The 21,627-nt window shown below is 29.3% G+C and overlaps 1 protein-coding gene across 2 annotated transcripts; it reads right to left on the bottom strand.

Annotated features, from left to right (window-relative positions):
* Positions 1 to 2,923: 2,923 nt before the first annotated feature.
* Positions 2,924 to 9,979, bottom strand: LOC125867089 (heavy metal-associated isoprenylated plant protein 39-like). 2 transcript variants are annotated; one of them, XM_049547511.1, is made up of 3 exons: positions 9,810 to 9,979; positions 4,655 to 4,730; positions 2,924 to 3,316 (listed from the first exon to the last, which is right to left on the bottom strand). In XM_049547511.1, exons 1-3 carry the CDS (start codon positions 9,813 to 9,815, stop codon positions 2,958 to 2,960), a joined length of 441 nt encoding a protein of 146 aa, XP_049403468.1. In that variant the 5' UTR covers positions 9,816 to 9,979; the 3' UTR covers positions 2,924 to 2,957. The 2 variants fall into 2 exon arrangements, with proteins under 2 accessions (XP_049403468.1, XP_049403467.1); XM_049547510.1 differs by lacking the exon at positions 9,810 to 9,979 and adding an exon at positions 5,268 to 5,440.
* Positions 9,980 to 21,627: the final 11,648 nt, after the last annotated feature.

A 21,627-nucleotide genomic window follows, 5' to 3' on the forward strand; every position in this document is an offset into this window, starting at 1 on the left:
TTCTAAGCATATAAAATACTATTCCAGGAAAAAAAAGAGTATGCTCAGAAAAAAATTGGAAATTCAAACTTGCACATGTTACAGAATTGGTATAAAAGAATCGAGAAAACGGCTTTTACATTGATGTTTAACTTTCTTCAAATCTTTTACAATCATTATTTAGTAAATTTTCAAGTATTTTCTGGTAGAATAGCAATAGTTTGATAAGATTGATCAACAAAGAAAAGAAATATAAAGATATCGACTCCACGTTAAGTTATTCTATTTTTTTAGCATACTATATATTTTTGGGTTTAGTGGTTTGAGTTTGGGACTTTTAAACTCAAGTTTGAAATTCCTTGCCAGTGTAAATAAATGGTTTGCCTTTTGGATTGAGCTCATCGCACAGAGTTTTGTCTGTGCGGTTATCTCTCCTATGTGGTTTGCAAACTATTGCATAAGAGCGGAAATTTTATCTTGTGCACACTCAAAGAATATCAACTGCGAATTTTCCTTATCATAAAAAAAAAATTTAAAAATCCTAAATATTTTTCGTGTTTTATCCCAACTCCCCACACAAAAACAAACAAACTATACGTAGTCTTTGATGTGGACCGTGGAGTATAATTTTGACCAATTATGTAAATGAAGAACAATCTCTAAATAATAATAATCCACAATGACGACATGCAGCTAAGATGACCTCATCTACCCAATTGGACTTTAAAAAAGATATACTAATGGAATAATCCCTATATTCGAGATTTAACTCAATTTATGGGACAATGAACACTTCTAAGAAAATATTTATGGACATAATTTAAATTATATTTTTTATTATTATTCTTTGTAAAATTATAAATTAACTTTGTAAGTAGCGTAATTCCCTCATCTTCCCTCTTCCCCTACCCTAATCATGACTCCAAAAGATTTTGTCAAACAATGGTAGTTACAAAGTTTTTTGGTCACATTATCCAAGCATCAAATTTCTTTAATCATTTAAATCACAATTAGCATTTCAATCAAAATTGTGTCACAAACTACAAACTAATTTCCTCCAAAAGATAAGAGATGGTTATACTCTTTTGCACAATTTCCTTTGTCGCCAAATGCCGTCCAATTTTTTGTGTTGATGTTGAGTGATGCAGAAAGTATAAATATATACATGAATTTCATTTATTTCTTTTGTATTTTGAATTAGCTTACCAAAAAAATTGATTTTGTCACTAAAATATTATATTTTTCCTATCTCAATTTAAGGAGTGTCTAGGACCTATTTGGCCATAGATATTGCAAGTACGTTTTTGAAAAATCTTTTGACAATTTGTTTGCCCATAAAATTTGTCAAGTTTTGGATTATTTATTTTTTTGGGCAAAAAACTCAAAATCAAAAATCTAAGAAAATGTACTTTTTGCCCAAAATTGTTTAGTTTTCCAAACAAAACTTTGAATTCTCACAAATCACATTGAAGTACTTTCTGAAAAAAAATAAATCAAATGTATATTACAAAAATATTACACAAATGCTTTACATCAAAAGGAAAAATCAAAGACTAACATAATAAAACAAAAAAAATTAATAATTCAATTTGCATATATAGATTTCTATTTTTTGATCCTCTATTTTCTATTAATATGTTATTTCAGAAACATACAAACAAATAAGTTAAGGAAGATTATTTGTGTGGCTAGGTTAGGTTCCAATGGTAGACCACCCAAAGTGAGATGTTACATAAAAAACACATCAAGGTATTATTTGGTTCACTCAACTAGCTATAATATATATACTATAAAATATATAGGAATTGTTTATGTGGTGAAAAAATTTTACCCAAAATTTTATGTTGATTCCTCAAATCATTTTTGACTTGTTGGTAAAATTATCTACAAAATTCTTTTATTGGTTAATTCTTAATTAGATTCGTTGGTAATCTGTTAATAAATTACACTCTACATTTTTTTTTTATCATATTTATCAATCAATATACACTCCATTGGTAATATTACCAATGAAGGTGTTTATTAGTAATATTTTTATCGGTAATTCATTAATAGAAAGTTGATAAATTAAGCGGTATAAGTAGTCAACATTTTTTATTAAGATTTTTGCCATACATGCAAACAACAACCTCCTATAGTAATACTTTATTCTTGTATTGATCCTACTATTTTGTATTCTATTTTTTTCCTAACATATTTACCAACTACATTATTTAGTTAGTAAAATTTTAGTTGGCATTTCATTAGGAATCCATTGCTAAATTCTGAAATATATTATAGTAATTTGTTACTAATATACTAACAAATTTGGATTGTTGGAAGAATTCGTTGGCAATTCATTTTCATATTTATGCAATATTTGCTAGCAAATTATTCTTAACTTTTTCATTGTATTTTATTTTTTTTCATTCGATATTTGATATCTCTAGAATTCAATAATTTGAATTCACATACACATCGAGTAAGATTCATTAAAATGAGAAACATTTTTTATTATGAATATTTTTTGTATCAAAGACAAAATTTAACACCTCTAATTAAAGATATATAAATTTATATTCATCTCATCACTATGATGGTTGGTACTTTTTCACTTCATCTCATCCCAAGTAATATCAACACAATCATGTGAGTTGGAAAACACAAGAATTGATTCAAACTTCAAGTATCACAATCACATAAGTAACACAAAAGAAATTCTTATTGAATACTCTCTATACACAATATGTAATATACTTGACTTTGAAGGTACAAAAACTTAAAAGGATAATATTGTCTATTCACAAAATCTCTTCTACATTTATATTCTTGAAAGTTAGTCTTGGATTCATATATTATAAAATAGGATAAACCATGACCAACAAGATGTTTGTACACTATATATACATACATAACATAGTAGCACATTAAAATATTCCAAGTGATGACAAAGTGACCTTCAACAAGCTCTTTATCGCTTCGATTCGTAATTTTTCTTTTTAGCAAATGACACATGCATTAGGATTCTCTTCAATGCTATGATGATGGACTTGGTAATATGTGTGCATAGGAGGAGGATGATAATAAGGTCTATATGGCATTACCATACCTATTGGTACCATTGGCTTCTTCTCTTCTTCTTCCTTTTTTGTTTCTTCTTTCTTGTCTTCTTTTTCTCCTTCTTTTTTAGGCTCTTCTTTCTTTGTTTCTTCTTCTTTCTTTGGTTCCTCTTTTGGTCCTACTAACATCATTTCTACTGCCCAAAACTTGCGCAATTTGCTCACTACGCTCACCGGATCAACCGTCCCTATTATTGTTAACGTCTTACCTTTCATATCTATCGTAATTTCATCAATCCCTACAAAATTTCAAAAGTGTCAATTTCTTTATACAGAGACGGATTCAAAATGTAAATTATTTAACTAGGTTAGATCTTTAAAGTTTCTAAAATGACCTTGTCATATAATAGAAGTATTTGTTACTTAAATTCTTGGTGAATTTTTACATATAAATTTATAAAGAGTTACATTTGTAACAACATTTTCATTTATTTTGTTCCAAATTAGTTACTATATTTCGATGAGGCCCTTCGCCAAGGAAGAATTGACAATACTAAGAAATTATATAGCACCATTAATAAAATATACTTTTAATTAAAATTTTCTTTAAAAATATGTCAAATTAATAAAGGTTAAGTAATATGATACGAGGAGCTTTATATTAGGGCAAAATGAGTTGCTGACGTTTAGAGAAGGACAACTTGGTAAGTTGTAATTATGGAGGACCCATTTGACGTGGCATCATTCAAGAATCGACGTGTACAAATTATTTCCCTATTTTATCCGTTTCAATTTGTTTGACATATTTTGACTCAACACAAAATTTAATAAAGTAAAGAGGGTTTGCATTTAGTCTCAAATTAAAAACGGGTAATGCTAAATAGCCAGAAAATTTGGCCAGTATTTGGTCAGAAATTTAAAAAGCCTATAATATCCTTTTTATTTTAAAATAAACTGATCGTTTTTCCATTTTTTAATTAAAGTTATTAAAGTTAAAAGGACAAAAATGTTCAAAAAGATAAAATTACATAGTGTGAAATATGTTATTTTACCATTATATTTTGGCCAAATTTTCTGGCTAAAATAAATTTTCCATTAAAAACATATGAAGTATACTAAAATGCTGTTAAATTTTATGATTTTAAATATGTTATATGAAAAGTTGAAATTAACAAATTGTTAAAAAAAAACACTTTTGAAACATGCTTAAAAAAAAGTATGACAATCAAACTGAAAGAAACGAATTTTTTTTTTCTTCTTTTATCCAAAAAGCCAAAAACATATCAATAAATTCAACCTAGTTGCCATATTAAATTAATATTTCCACATCAAGTTTACAAATAATATTCACTACTTGATTCTCCTAACCCGTTAACAGTTGGACACTAATAATAAGCTATATGTAGAACTAGGATATTGTAAATTTTAACTTGTAATAGAAAATTAATTATTTTTTCTGCTTAGAGTTATTTATCATAATTACTATTTAAATAGTAAAAAAATAATTTCTAAATGAGTAATTTTTATTGCAAAAATATTAAAAATTTAATATTTAAATTTACACCATACTTTAGTTAATTTGATAATTGTATTTCGAATCAAATCAAACAAATTGAAACCGTGGAAGTATTAATTACCTGGAAGAGCAGCCACTATCTTCAAGGCCTTCCTTTTTTCTCTGTCATCTCCCAAATCCAATTTCAAGATAAATTTCTACACAAATCAAAGTTAAAGAAAGAAAGCTTAAAATAAGGAACCAACAAAATTTTACTAAATAGATAAAATTTCATGTTAATTCTATTTAACTAGATTAACAACTAATAATATGAAAATTCAATTAGTTGAGAACATTTTAATGATAAATTAGCTAGATAGAGATTATCGATAAATTTCATAACTGAGTCTACGTTTTTTTAGTAGTAATCCAATAAGAATCTAGGAAAGAAATGTTAAGGCACTGATTCAGTAAACTCAGTAATTTTGGTTTCTATACCGAAAGTAGAAAAAGTAAAACACATGTGCAGTCCAAAGCCACATGTAAGTTACCGATTTAGTGAATTCAGTAACTTTAATTCAGATTTTATATTTATAATAAAAAAAGAATTTATTTGATTTATATAAATAGAACCCCGTAAATAAAAATTAATGATTTAAAATTCATAAACTAAAAATACTGACTCGATCAAACCATGTATATGGATGTACAAAAGAATAAAAGAAATGAAACAAGATGAATGAAGAATATCATACCTTCATTGTACAATAAGAGTGAATGGAATAAGAAGAAACAACAACTAACAAAAAGTGGAAAATATAATGGCAAAGTAGTAGAGGATGAGAAAGAGACAGAAATTTGTACAATTTTATAATATATGGTTTGTAGTGACGAGTGGAAATAAAAAGACATTGTACTTTTGAAGTTGTATTTCTTGTAAGAAGCTTTATTTCTAGCCAAGCAAGTTTTCTGCCTAATTGCTAATGCATCGTGGCATACAACAGGACCCCCCACCCCCACCCCCACCCCCACCCAGGTAGTTGGTCAGTATTTCCTTCATCTCAATTTATGTATCATTATTCGAATTTTGAGATACATAGAAAAACAAAGAAATTTCGATAAAAGAAATGACACTTAAAATAGTAGTTGTGCCACATAAATTAAGGCATGTGGAGTCTTATTTTACAAAACGTTCATATTTGTTAATGAAATAAGTGAAATTGCCTAAATTTATCTTCTTCTGTCATATTTTTGTATAACAGTCATTTTTCGTATAGCAATATTCATTTTATTATAACAGTTAAGTTCTAATTAAGTTATATTATATGTTTTCTGTAATAACATGTCTTTATAGCAATCAGAAAATATTTAGACAGACGAGCTTTCTGTTCCAATTTCCAATATAAGAAGCTTCACAAACCTTAAGCCAAAACAATGTACTAAACAACCTTATAAGAAGACGTCAAGCATAGGCATATATAGGTATTCACACGAATTCTAAACAACCTATAGATCAGAAGTATAATTCAAATTTCATGTTTGTTTCATCTATTTATTATTTTATTTAGAACATTAATATTCTTATGAAATTTTGTATTATTTAATTTCTTGTTTGATAGTATTTTCAACTTATATATGCATAACTAATACACGCTCTACCTATTTGTAACGATCTGATTCCATCGTTAGGGAAAAGCCAATGGGAAAAGAATTGAACCGGAAAAACTTTTTGTAGTAATTTGGGATTTTCTAGCCTAGTCCAGATTTGGACGAAATCTGAGTCAATAAGGTCTAGGGAGGTGAGTAGAACTCTCGAAACTGATCTTAGCATGAACGGATATTTTTCGAGTGTCTTGGGATGAAGGTGTGTTGTGAAATGGCGGTTTGGAATTCTTAATTTTGCTCACTGTTTCCGTGCATGCCGCTGTGGCGGGATTACTTCCGCCAGGGCGGGACCGCTGCAGCGGGGTGAGGACTGCTGTGGCGGGACAATCGCTATATAAGTCAAATAAACCCCAAATCGCTTTATTCTGCACTTTTCGACTTTGAGAGATAAATAATGACCCTAGGTGTTTTCTTAACGGTTTTCCACCATTAGCTTGACATAACTGTATATCTTGAGAATTATGAATTTGTGCGTTGTTTGTAAGTGATGACTAATATTGTATATATATATTCGGTAAATGCATGTTCATTATTGTTGTAATAACTTATATATGTTTCACCTTTTGGGATAGCCGCGTGATCCTACCAGTACACGGTGGTTGTGTACTGATACTGCACTTGCTTGTTCTTTGTTGAGTACAGGACATCTTCAGGCGGCTATTGATAGACCTCAACTAGGTGACTATTGAGCGTGACCGGATTCAAGAGTGAACCAGTTCTTTCAGGCTGTCATGGATCTTTCTTGTTTAAGTCCACTCTTTTCAGACTCAGACTATTTGCTTAAGGGGTTTGTTTAGTTTCGGGGTTGTACCCCTTGCTCTTAGACTTGTCGTTCGTAGAGTTTTGGTACAATGACTTTCAGGTTCTAGGGGTTGAATTTCCACATTAGTTTGGTTAGTTAATTGTTTAAACCTTTGGAGTTCATGAGGACTCCATTGTTATTGTCATTTAAACCTGCTTCCGTATCTTTAAATGCCTTAGTTTTTAGTTAAGTTGTTAGTTAGGTTGTAGTAATGATTCTCCCACTGGAGGGTTAGTGTGGGTGTCAATTACGACGGTCTGGGTCGTGACACTATTCATGGTATTTAAAGCGTACATAACTGAAAATTAAGCTAAAGAATGTGGAGAGTATTTTTTATAAGAAAATAACTTTTTTAGAAAATATGTCAGACGTGTTATTGTTAATAGACTAATTCAAAATAATAATAATAATAATAATAATACACTGTATTTCAATTTAATCCCTTAATATTCTACACTATAAACTTGATTATATATTTCTAGTCCTTTAATTGCCTTTTTTAATTCTACACTATAAACTTAACAATTTTATCCACTTTGTAAATTATTAGTATAAAATTCTAAATTCTAAATTCTAAATTCAAATTCATAATTTGAACTTCAAATTATGAATTCATGTGTATAATTGTAACTAATTAATGACATATGAATTTTTTTCCAACACGTGATAAACCGAAATGTACTTTAATTATTTGGTCCCCAGGCTTGCGGCTATTAATGACTACTGAGTAGCACAAAAAGTGTTATTTATATCAGCTATAAATTAATTATAAATAAAGTTCTTATGATAAACATTAATTAGTACCTAACATGCTAGTTAAATTACTCTAATTGTCTCTCCTTGTGTGTATATAATTATTAAAAACAATAATTTTTCAGGCTAACATTTCGATTTTGCATGTTTATATGATTATGATTAGGGTGTTATGATAGTCAAGTGATTCATTTGCTTTATTGCTTACACTTGTCATTAGTTTAAAAAAGAACAACTACTTGACATAAAATTTAAGATGATAAAGAAGATTTTTTAATTTTATGATCATACATTAAAGTTATGTTAAATAAATATTTTTTAATTTTATAACTTTAAATATATAGCATGAAAAAATTGAAATTAAAATATTATAATGTAAACTATAGGAGAGGAGAGTGTTATAGAGCTAAACCTCGAGGAAGATCTCTGAAATTATCCTTAATTTTTTTTAAAAAGGAAGGAGTATTATATATTGCATGTGGGGGTCGGGTATACACGTAAACTACCTTTTTTGAACAATAGTTTTCTGTGGTTTGTTGTATTTGGTGGCTGACAAACCTTCACCCAATTGGTGTCACACCACTTCACTATAAAGTTTACTTATACTACTCCCATATTTTAATTTATGTGACACTTTTCGTTTTTCAAGAGTCAAATAATTTAAGTTTGATTGAAATTTTGCTCACAAAATCTTTAATTTTTTTAAAATGAAATTTATATATATTTGTAAACTACATAAAAAGTAATATAAGGCACAATAATTGATAATTTAAAATGTTTAAAAAATTTATGAAAAACTTAAGGTCAAAGACAGACTTGTTTGAATCTCGAAATTCAAAAAGTGTCACATAAAATGGGACGAAGAGATTAGTAACTATTTAGACATAAAATAACATGAAAAAAATAATATACTAGTATTGGTTAAACTAAATATAATAAATGACACTTGTTAGATTGATAGGTCGAACAAAAACGAAAATCCATTATAGTGATTTTGAATTTCGTATGAAAAGGCTTTCGCTCAACGAATCAAAGGTACATTAATCAGGAATCATTGGTTGCGACGAGAAGCTATTGGATATATTCTTTTGGATCGCGGAATCTTAGTAAACTCATTTTTCATTTTTAATACATAGTTAGCCTTTTAAATTTATCATTAAATTTAATTTAGATAATAGAATTACGATTTGTTTCTATTGAGCACATAAACACACAATAAAACATTCCTATTGAAACACTTTCGATTCAAATTTTGAAAAACTTTTGTGTGTATTCTTAAATGACCATTATATAGATAACTTAACTATTTAAAATATGTCACCTTGTTTAATTATATGTATTAGCCTCAATAACTATACAACCTCATCTTGTTCCAATTGAAGTTGATGTGTAGATAATATAATTTATGTAGTTAACTCGTCTACCGGCCTATTATAGATATTTGAGAACACGCACAAAAATTCTTTCAAAATATTGAACGAAAATTAAATATCTAACAAAAATATTTTATTATATATTCAGGTGTTCAATTAGAACAAGTCATAAGTACTTCAAAAAAATTTGATGTGGAAGACGAAAATGATGACAATATTATATATATTTATATATAGAGGTACTTGCTCTAGGGTCATCAATAATCTTTTTTTTCTTGAAGAATCAACATCATATTTGTCTATCCCTAACAAATTTACGTGTAAAGTGCACCTTGCCATTTTGATAAGGGACTTCATTATATATATGCGTTCCTTTCATATGACTAATTGTGTGGTTTGTGTTACCAAGAAAATTTAAAAAGACAAGCAATCATTATATATTAAATTTTGGGGTAGCAAAGGGAAAATTGCCCGGGGGGGGGGGGGNCACGTAAGTTACCGATTCAATGAATTCATTAACTTTAATTCAAATTTTATATTTATAATAATAAAAAAAAATTATTTGATTTATATAAATAGAACCCCATAAACAAAAACTAATGATTTAAAATTCATAAACTAAAAATATTGACTCGATCAAACCATGTATATGGATGTACAAAAGAAGAAAAGAAATGAAACAAGATGAATGAAGAATATCATACCTTCATTGTACAATAAGAGTGAATGGAATAAGAAGAAACAACAACTAACAAAAAGTGGAAAATATAATGGCAAAGTAGTAGAGGATGAGAAAGAGACAGAAATTTGTACAATTTTATAATATATGGTTTGTAGTGACGAGTGGAAATAAAAAGACATTGTACTTTTGAAGTTGTATTTCTTGTAAGAAGCTTTATTTCTAGCCAAGCAAGTTTTCTGCCTAATTGCTAATGCATCGTGGCATACAACAGGACCCCCCACCCCCACCCCCACCCCCACCCAGGTAGTTGGTCAGTATTTCCTTCATCTCAATTTATGTATCATTATTCGAATTTTGAGATACATAGAAAAACAAAGAAATTTCGATAAAAGAAATGACACTTAAAATAGTAGTTGTGCCACATAAATTAAGGCATGTGGAGTCTTATTTTACAAAACGTTCATATTTGTTAATGAAATAAGTGAAATTGCCTAAATTTATCTTCTTCTGTCATATTTTTGTATAACAGTCATTTTTCGTATAGCAATATTCATTTTATTATAACAGTTAAGTTCTAATTAAGTTATATTATATGTTTTCTGTAATAACATGTCTTTATAGCAATCAGAAAATATTTAGACAGACGAGCTTTCTGTTCCAATTTCCAATATAAGAAGCTTCACAAACCTTAAGCCAAAACAATGTACTAAACAACCTTATAAGAAGACGTCAAGCATAGGCATATATAGGTATTCACACGAATTCTAAACAACCTATAGATCAGAAGTATAATTCAAATTTCATGTTTGTTTCATCTATTTATTATTTTATTTAGAACATTAATATTCTTATGAAATTTTGTATTATTTAATTTCTTGTTTGATAGTATTTTCAACTTATATATGCATAACTAATACACACTCTACCTATTTGTAACGACCTGATTCCATCGTTAGGGAAAAGCCAATGGGGAAAGAATTGGTCCGGAAAATTTTTTTGTAGTAACTCGGAAAATATCCGTTCACGCTAAGATCAGTTTCGGGAGTTCTACTCACCTCCCGAAACTGATCTTAGCGTGAACGGATATTTTCCGAGTGTCTTGGGATGAAGGTGTGTTGTGAAATGGCGGTTTGAAATTCTTAATTTTGCTCATTGTTTCTGTGCAAGCCGCTGTGGCAGGATTACTTCCGCCAGGGCGGGGCCGCTGCAGCGGGGTGAGGACTGCTGTGGCGGGACAGTCGTGATTTAAGTTAGAAATAAATCCCAAATCGCTTTATTCTGCACTTTTCGACTTTGAGAGCTAAAGAATGACCCCAGGTGTTTCCTTAACGGTTTTCCACCATTGGCTTGACATAACTGTATATCTTAAGAATTGTGAATTTGTGTGTTGTTCGTAAATGATGACTAATATTGTATACGTTCGGTATATGCATGTTCATTATTGTTGTAATAACTTAAATATGTTTCACCTTTTGGGATAGCCGTGTGATCCTACCAGTACACGGTGGTTGTGTACTGATACTACACTTACTTGTTCTTTGTTGAGTACAGGGCATCTTCAGGCGGCTATTGATAGACCTCAACTAGGTGACTATTGAGCGTGACCGGATTCAAGGGTGAACCAGTTCTTTCAGGCTGCCATGGATCTTTCTTGTTTAAGTCCACTCTTTTCAGACTCAGACTATTTGCTTAAGGGGTTTGTTTAGTTTCGGAGTTGTACCCCTTGTTCTTAGACTTGTCGTTCGTAGAGTTTTGGTACAATGACTTTCAGGTTCTAGGGGTTGAATTTCTACATTAGTTTGGTTAGTTAATTGTTTAAACCTTTGAAGTTTATGAGGACTCCATTTTTATTGTCATTTAAACCTGAATCTGTACCTTTAAATGCCTTAGTCTTTAGTTAAGTTGTTAGTTGGGTTGTAGTAATGATTCTCCCACTGGAAGGTTAGTGTGGGTGTCAACTACGACGGTCTGGATCGTGACACTATTTATGATAATTAAAGACGTACATAACTGAAAATTAAGCTAAAGAATGTGGAGAGTTTTTTTTATAAGAAAATAACTTTTTTAGAAAATATGTCAGACGTGTTATTGTTAATAGACTAATTCAAACAATGACTACGAAATAATAATAATAATAATAATGATGATGATGAACAATGACTACGAAATAATGATGATGATGATGATGATGATGATGATAATAATAATAAGGGCTAACCCATCGGTGGCCCCCTAAACTTGGCACCAACTTTCACTTAGACACCTTAATTAGACTTTGTCCATTTTAGACACCTCAGGTAAGTTTTCGTTGTGTCATTTTGACACTTTTTGCATACACATCATAGAGAGTGTGATACACTCATTTATAGCGCGTGAAAAGCTTATTTAATCAATTTTTAATTATTTTTTCTTCTTCTTCTTCCCTATTTTCAGCCTCCATTTTTCAAGCTTAACTCTATCCATGGTGAATATTTTAATTTTTTTTAAAAAGACCTATTTTCAAGATTTAAATTTGAAATAATCATGAAATTCTTTTTTGGAGAAATATTGTAATGGAGAAGTAGATTTGATTTTTCTTCTTCCTTCACACGGACTTTCAAACTTTTCTTTCACTGTAAGCACTCTCTTAATTTTTTTTTTCCAGTTAATTTTAATGATTTCCGTTCAATTTAACTGCTTTTTATTGATTAAGAAGAATTTGAATCCATGATTTAGTTTTATTCTTCTATAATAAAAGGATTGGTGTGTGATTGAGAAGGTCGGGGGCGGGGGTCAGCGTTTCTGCAAAATAGTTAATTTGGAGAAGACACTGAGAAGGCTGCAAAATAATTTTTGTTAATTGATTAAATATTTTTTTAATTATGTGGGCAAAAATGCCACATGTCATCGATTCATTGGCTACTTTTGTTTGTTTCTCAAAATTTATTATTTAAGAATGATTTTGGGCACAAATGACAAATGTCTTCATTTAATTGGACACTTTACACGTCATTCGCGAGTGCATTACACACATTACATATTTTCGCTGATTGTAAAAAAAGTGTCAAAATGACACAACGAAAATTTACATGAGGTGTCTAAAATGAACAAAGTCTAGTTAGGGTGTCTAAGTGAAAGATCGTGCCAAGTTTAGGGGGCCACCAATGGGTTAGCCCTAATAATAATAATAATAATATATATTTCTACACTATAAACTTGATTATATATTTCTAGTCCTTTAATTGCCATTTTTAATTCTACACTATAAACTTAACAATTTTATCCACTTTGTAAATTATGAGTATAAAATTCTATATTCTAAATTCTAAATTCGAATTCATAATTTGAACTTCAAATTATGAATTCATGTGTATAATTGTAACTAATTAATGACATATGATTTTTTTTTCCAACACGTGATAAACCGAAATGTACTTTAATTATTTGGTCCCCAGGCTTGCGGCTATTAATGACTACTGAGTAGCACAAAAAGTGCTATTTATATCAGCTATAAATTAATTATAAATAAAGTTCTTATGATAAACATTAATTAGTACCTAACATGCTAATTAAATTACTCTAATTGTCTCTCCTTGTGTGTATATAATTATTAAAAACAATCATTTTTCAGGCTAACATTTCGATTTTGCATGTTTATATGATTATGATTAGGGTGTTATGATAGTCAAGTGATTCATTTGCTTTATTGCTTACACTTGTCATTAGTTTAAAAAAGAACAACTACTTGACATAAAATTTAAGATGATAAAGAAGATTTTTTAATTTTATGATCATACATTAAAGTTATGTTAAATAAATATTTTTTAATTTTATAACTTTAAATATATAGCATGAAAAAATTGAAATTAAAATATTATAATGTAAACTATAGGAGAGGAGAGTGTTATAGAGCTAAACCTCGAGGAAGATCTCTGAAATTATCCTTAATTTTTTTTAAAAAGGAAGGAGTATTATATATTGCATGTGGGGGTCGGGTATACACGTAAACTACCTTTTTTGAACAATAGTTTTCTGTGGTTTGTTGTATTTGGTGGCTGACAAACCTTCACCCAATTGGTGTCACACCACTTCACTATAAAGTTTACTTATACTACTCCCTCATTTTAATTTATGTGACACTTTTCGTTTTCAAGAGTAAAATAATTTAAGTTTGATTGAAATTTTGCGCACAAAATCTTTAATTTTTTTTAAATGAAATTTATATATATTTGTAAACTACATAAAAAGTAATATAAGTCACAATAATTGATAATTTAAAATGTTTAAAAGATTTATGAAAAACTTAAGGTCAAAGACAGACTTGTTTGAATCTCGAAATTCAAAAAATGCCACATAAAATGAGACGAAGAGATTAGTAACTATTTAGACATAAAATAACATGAAAAAAATAATATACTAGTATTAGTTAAACTAAATATAATAAATGACACTTGTTAGCTTGAGAGGTTGAACAAAAACGAAAATCCATTATAGTGATTTTGAATTTCGTATGAAAAGGCTTTCGCTCAACGAATCAAATGTACATTAATCAGGAATCATTGGTTGCGACGAGAAGCTCTTGGATATATTCTTTTGGATCAAGGAATCTTAGTAAACTCATTATTCATTTTTCGAACATAGTTAGCTTTTTAAATTTATCATTAAATTTAATTTAGATAATAGAATTACGATTTGTTTCTATTGAGCACATAAACACACAATAAAACATTCCTATTGAAACACTTTCGATTCAAATTTTGAAAAACTTTTGTGTGTATTCTTAAATGACCATTATATAGATAACTTAACTATTTAAAATATGTCACCTTGTTTAATTATATGTATTAGCCTTAATAACTATACAACCTCATCTTGTTCCAATTGAAGGTGATGTGTAGATAATATAATTTATGTAGTTAACTCGTCTACTAGCCTATTATAGATATTTGAGAACACGCACAAAAATTCTTTCAAAATATTGAACGGAAATTAAATATCTAACAAAAATATTTTATTATATGTTCAGGTGTTCAATTAGAACAATTCATAAGTACTTCAAAATAATTTGACGTGGAAGACGAAAATGATGACAATATTATATATATATATATATATATATATATATATAGGAACTTGCTCTAGGGTCATCAATAATCTTTTTTTTCTTGAAGAATCAACATCATATTTGTCTATCCCTAACAAATTTACGTGTAAAGTGCATCTTGCCATTTTGATAAGGGACTTCATTATATATATATGCGTCCCTTTCATAAGACTAATTGTGTGGTTTGTGTTACCAAGAAAATTTAAAACGACAAGCAATCATTATATATTAAATTTTGGGGTAGCAAAGAGAAAATTGGGGGNTACGAGGAAGAAAATCGAATTATCGCTAATAAAATAAAATTGAAATATGTCAATCAACTGAGCTACTAAGATTTTCCGAAAAACAATCAATTCATTTGTGGACCTGAGCATTAATTTGCTTGGTGGTTCCTAATGTCGTCTCCTTTCTGTTTTTGGAATATTCCCTTTCATGTAAGGCATTTCTTCCTTCCCACTACCTCGTTTGTGATACATATATATATATTGAGACTCAATATTGGCTAAGAACACTTACTTTAACATTTAATTAAAGTACCAGTTTGTTGGGTTTAAGTCGTGGTGTGAATGGAAAATAAAGAGAAATAAAATTTTGAAAAAAGTCTTTTTTTTCAAAGGAACTTTATTTTTTATTTGATAGGAAGAGGAAGATTGTTGAGCTTATATATTCTTGGATAACGTTAATATTCTGTTTATGATAGGATTCAAGAGAGGATTGGGTGGCTAGAATCGTAGTTATGATTGAACATGATGTTTGTTTGCTGGATATAGTTAAGAGATCATAAAGTTACGTCTTTTCTATAAGTTATAACTTTTGACATAATAAACTCTTTTTTAGCTCTTAAAGAGTTGAGAAGAAAGCCAATCCTGAAATCGTTTGTTGTTGCTCGGCTCGACTTCGACTTCAAATTTGAAAAGAAAGTCTACCTTCACACGTCTAGGTTCTAGATTTTGAATTTGGTCAAATGAACTGATTGATTAATAAATATTTTTGTAGCAAATTTATTTTCCTTTTATGTTATTTCTTTTTTCAATTTTTGATATTTTTTTCACACAAAATTTATTTTAAAATTTGTGGCCTTTTTCCCTTGGTATAGGGAAATTCCCTAACAGTAATTTCCTTGAACAATAATTGCCAAATCGATTCTGCCTTTTATGAACAAGCGTTGATTCTCTAACTCTTTATGACTACAAATTCAGAGAATTCACCTTAGTTTCAAAACACAACGGTATCTGCAAACTTTCTCTCCTCATTTTTGAATAGATTTTAAAATAAAAGTAAGTATCACGTGATATGCTCTAGTTATTGAGTTTGTTGTAGTTTTGCAAGCTCAATTGTCAGTATTGCAAAATAGTGTTTCGTTTCATCCTAAAAAAAATTAATTTAAACCATATAGCAAATTGTGATTGAATCAAATTTATTAAGAAAACGCAATTTTCTATTAGGCTAAAAACTTATATCTTCTAAGTTTGTTGGTTATTATATTCTTTCTTTTACTACTACTAGTACACACTTATCTCAAGCCACAAGTTAAATTCCAGCCAATGAATTATTAGTGTTGATAAGTAAAATCATATGCACTTTCTAGGAATCAAACAGGCCGGATCACACAATATTCATGGGCTTGAATAGGTTGGCCTTGCTTGTGTTGGGCTCCATTTTCACATAATAAGGTAAGGAAAATCACACCATACATATATTTAAGGCCCTATATTATAATACATAAAAATATTTATTATTATTTAGTATAGTTTACTTATACCCCATAGGATTAAGAGCTAATCACGTTATTTCCCTACTCTTTTTCAAATTACAAAAATTTCTTAAAATTTATGAATTTCGGATACATCATTGGACTTTCGGATACATCACTGGACATCCGGATACATAGGCGATAGATGTATTAGAGAGGGGATAGGACATCCAGATACATAGGAGAAGGATGTATCCAAGAGGAGATAGGATCCAGATACATAAGTTCCTCTACCAACTTCTTATCAATTCCTTTAATTTTTATCATCAAAAATATCTTTTAAATCTTGATTTCGATATGGGTTTCAGGGTTTTTCCCCCTAAGTTGGAATATGGGTATTTTCTTGATTTGGAGCTCGTTTCTTGGCCAATTTAATGAGTTTTTCAATTATGAATCCCTCTTGACTTGTAGAACTTGATTTTCAACTAAAAATCTAATTTTAGCCTTTCAATTTCTGAAGTGATCTTTGGACTAATTTACCCCCGGTTTCAAATCCTACCAATATGAGTATCATTTGACTCCTTTTGATGAACTCTTTTCATTCTTGATAGTTGAGGATCATTGTGGTGATTGTGTGGTTGAGGAAGTGCTCTGATAGGATTGATAGAGTGAAGTTTTGATATTGAGGTATTTTTTTACTATCCCTTTTTAGACTTAAATGAGTAATTAACCTTTCTAAGAAGTCAACTGTGAAATGAGTAGTAACACGAGTCTTAGAAGTTGATAAATGTTGACCTTCTTGTTTAGTTCGTATGATGTCTATTTGTGATGCTTAGTCTGTGTCAAGTCTTGTGTGATATCTGTAATTATTGTGGAAATTCTGTGATATTTGAGTTATTGTCCGAACAAGGGTCCGTGTGATCTATCTTTATATTTGATATTGAGATGTCCGAGTTAGGGATTTGAGTTTATTTTTGAACATCTTAAACTAAAAGAAATGATTTTTAAGTGGTAAAGATCGAATTCAAATAGTTTCCTCCACTATCTCTATCATTTGAGAATATATTTCATGACTTGTTGAGTTTGGGGACTTATACTATTTGAACCTTTGATGAACTGATTATGCCTTGTGTTGTATGTGTTGTAATGCACTCATCCTTATGCAACATATCATTGTTCATGGAAATATGAGAAAGTGGACAAAAACTATCTTTTTGAGAAAGAAAATGTGATACCTTACTTATATCCTTGACCACGAGGTAGGTGGCAAGTTGATGAGACATTGAGATTATGAGATTGGTTTATGGATTGCCAGTCCCCATGGGTTCTTGTCTAGAAGCTAAATGTCGGCAAGGTGTATACGACAGGTTATGTGACGACCTTGGTATCACCACATCATCCCATCGTTTCATCATCTCATTACATCACATTGGCGAACTTTGTTGTGTTGTGTAATTTGTTTATGTGTTGATTTAATTATTATATGTAGCCTTGTGTGTTTATTTTATTCACGTCATTCTATATATGGCGGCGGCATCGACTACGTACTAGTGAAAGCGTTTCATAGTTTATTTCTTAAGTTTGTTTAGTTATTTATACTCAGTCGGTCTAACCTCCTAAGTACAGGTGGATTGTACAAAAATTTTGTGAAATTCTTTGTTGTTTTCTATTGTTTGGGGCCTGACTTCCCTTCGAGAGTCTCATATGTGTTATTTCTTTTGACTTACACATCATTTGAGATTCTTGAGATGTGTGTCATCATGACCTCGTCTATTGGATCATGATAATACTACTACCAAGAGTTCAAATAAGATAATAAACATGTAGAACACAAGTTATACAGTGGTCACAAAGACCAAACAAGAGAATGGCCTTATATGTGATTGATAAATTGCGATTGGAATTCTCCTTTTTATTTGGCCAAGTAAATTTGTCTTAGCACACAAAACTACTTAATTAAGTGATTTCTTAAGGTGAAAATATATTTTTATTATAATTAGATATTAAAAATTATATGTAAACACATGTAATCATATCATACATTGGGGTTGTTTGTTTGGTATGGAAATGTGATAAACTAAATTATTCTATGGATTGAAATATCTTATATGATGAGTTATCCAACATGTTTTTAAGATAACTTGTGTTATAATAAGGTTATAGTATAAATAACTTGAAATTAACTAATAGTTTTAATTAAATGCACAATAAAATAATTCTATATTTAATGTATGGTGGGAATATTTTCTCTTTATCTTTCATATACCAAACTACCTCAAATAATTTGGTGTAAATTTTGGATGGATATAAATTTATACCGACATGTATAGATGAGTATCTATGGATTAATGTTTAGCACGTGAAGCAAAAGACAAATTTGGTTTGTCCTTACTGGGATGAAGTAGGAGAGCAAGTTAAAAAAAATATATATATAGTACATGAATAAAGTGATAGGGGAGTTTGTTCCAAGAAATCTATCGATATGATGTGATTGGTAAAATGGAATTATATGATAATGTCAATAGCTTTAATAAGAACCAACAAATTTAAGAAGAAGTGATGAACTATCAAGTGTTATTGGACAGATTTGATGAAGAAGACAAGAGGAAAATACTTTTGATTACTTTAAATGTGTTATCTATCATTTTTAATTCACATATTATAAAAGTAGGTTTGTGATTGATAACTTAACTTTCTTCTGAATTGTATATTTGTGCTTTATTAAAGCATTTTCATTTGTAATATCATTATATAGTGTATTACAAATTCTGTGATGATCATAGAATACTTAATTCTATCTAGCTTTTATTTTCTTCATGTTTGTTGATTAGTAGAAGTTCGTTTTCTCGTTGGATTGGTAGGATAAGCTAACCCTCTTTTATTTCTCTTGAAGATTTTTATTTTAATAAAAAATTGATAGACACTTTGTTTAGTGATCTATTTTTTTTAAAAAAAGGAGCAATTAGTAATTTATTTTGGAAAATTGGGTCCAGAGGTTTAAGCGTTCGAAACATTAGCAATTCGACACTCGACAGACACTCTGAAAAAAGTGTTACAACATGGCTAGAAAAAAATTCATGTACTATCAAAGATAAAAGCATGTATCACAATTTCTTGGAAAATGATATCACGTATGTAGATTAATGAGTTTTTTTTTTTTAATCATGACGTGCTAGGTAAATTGAAATAATAGCCCATAAACTATATAAAAATAAATAAATTATATTAGATAAACTCTATACAATGAGCTCGAACCTCCTGGTATAACAAGTGAGGGATTTGAAAATATCAAATTTATATATATTCGTTGAAAATAGAATGTAATAGCTCATCATATAACTAATTTCTCTATTTTCCTTTTACACAACGTTTCTTAGAAATTCTACTTCTCTAAATTGACTTGTAACTTATGTAGTGGTATATATTTTACACATAATTGAGACATATTATAAATAAAGTAACATAATGCAGTTACCTACGAATAAATAAATAAAAAAGAGGTGTGCACTTGAAGGCCACTAATGGGCAATATTGGGCTAATTATGAAAATGCCATCATCACCTAAAATTGTTGTCTATATATAGCAATTAATAATGTGAGGCTGTTAATGGGAATGAAGTAGAAAATAAGATATGCAATCAGAGAGAGCACAATGGATTTATGGTCATCTAGTTTCTACGCATGCTAAGTGTAATCATAGTTTATATATATATATATAACCACTCTAATTGGAATATTTTCCATGACTCAACATAGCATTTTGGTATGTGACTATGTTCTCAAAAGTCTAAAACCTAAAAGAGAATATCTTTCCACAAATAATATTTTTTATCGCTACGGATAGCTAGTTTGATTGTTGGTTAGAGTTACACAACAATTAATTACGTAGAGCTTAGTTCTGCAAAAATTAATTTTCATTTTAATGTTTTTATTAGTTTATTTTATAAAATAATATATAAATCTACTGATAATTTAGACTTGTTTATGTGAAATTACAAAATAATAATCAAATACCATACATGATATTCTTGTTTTATCACATAACTAAATAGCTACCAAAACGTGACATTAGTTGCTCATAAATACAATCGAAAAAGGAGTAACATGTAGTAAAAACTAGAAAGAGGTCTCATATTAAAAAATTGCTTTAGTATATATATATCTCAATCTCAAATAAATTAGTATCAACCATATATATGAGTCTCAATATCCTGCTACATTCATATTCATCACTGTTAAAAATATATTAAGAAATGATGTAATATTTTTTTTAAATCTTATTAAAAAATGATGTAATTTTTTTTTAAGCCTTAATATTTGAACTGTATCACTTAAATTGAGACCAATAAACGAAAAATAATATAACTTGGATGTGATATGGGAAGGCCTAAAAGGGAAGCCCGTGAAGTGGGACGGCAATAGTGCGGTAAGGGTCACGAGAGTGAATTAATGGCTAAAATCCAAAGACAAAATGGGAACCCACTAAAACAACTTTCCAACTGAAACGGCCAAAAAAGTTGGTCACAGACCCACAGTTTCTTACACCCCTCTTTGACCCTTTTGTTGCTGTTTCAAATATCCAATGTTGTGCACCATCAACAATGTTACTTCATCCGTCTCACGCCTTTCATCGGAAGATTATATAGTATCTATATGATTAAAGTAATTTTTTGTGTATATATATAATAGATATCGAACCTTTTTTGACTAGTTTGTATGTCTACTTCTTCAGATTTTAAATCTCCCTAATGAAAATTCTGACTTGTGTCAGTGTGTGTAGTTCTTTAAATCTTATAATCTTAAACTTGTTAGGTATAATGTAAAAATTAGAAATATTATTGAATATAAAAAAGACATTTTTTTGAAACAGATCAAAAAGAAAAATAAATACTTATATTAGGAAGGAGATATATACCATCCAATGTTGTGATAGGATGGTTAAGTATTCAGATATTTTAAATTATAGATTTCAGATTTAAATTTTGGGAATGAAGTTATCTTTGGTAGTTGTGTCCCAAGATGCATTGGGTGGGAAAAAAACAATGTTATGATTACATCAACGAA

Source organism: Solanum stenotomum, chromosome 6 (genome assembly GCF_019186545.1).
Source record: "Solanum stenotomum isolate F172 chromosome 6, ASM1918654v1, whole genome shotgun sequence".
Taxonomy (NCBI): Eukaryota; Viridiplantae; Streptophyta; class Magnoliopsida; order Solanales; family Solanaceae; genus Solanum; species Solanum stenotomum.

What these genes read in the sequence shown, in the direction of transcription:
- LOC125867089 (XM_049547511.1), bottom strand. An exon ending in GATAGTGGCTGCTCTTCCAG is followed by an intron (nt 3,317 to 4,654) that starts GTAATTAATACT and finishes GAAATTTTGTAG; the next exon opens with GGATTGATGAAATTACGATA.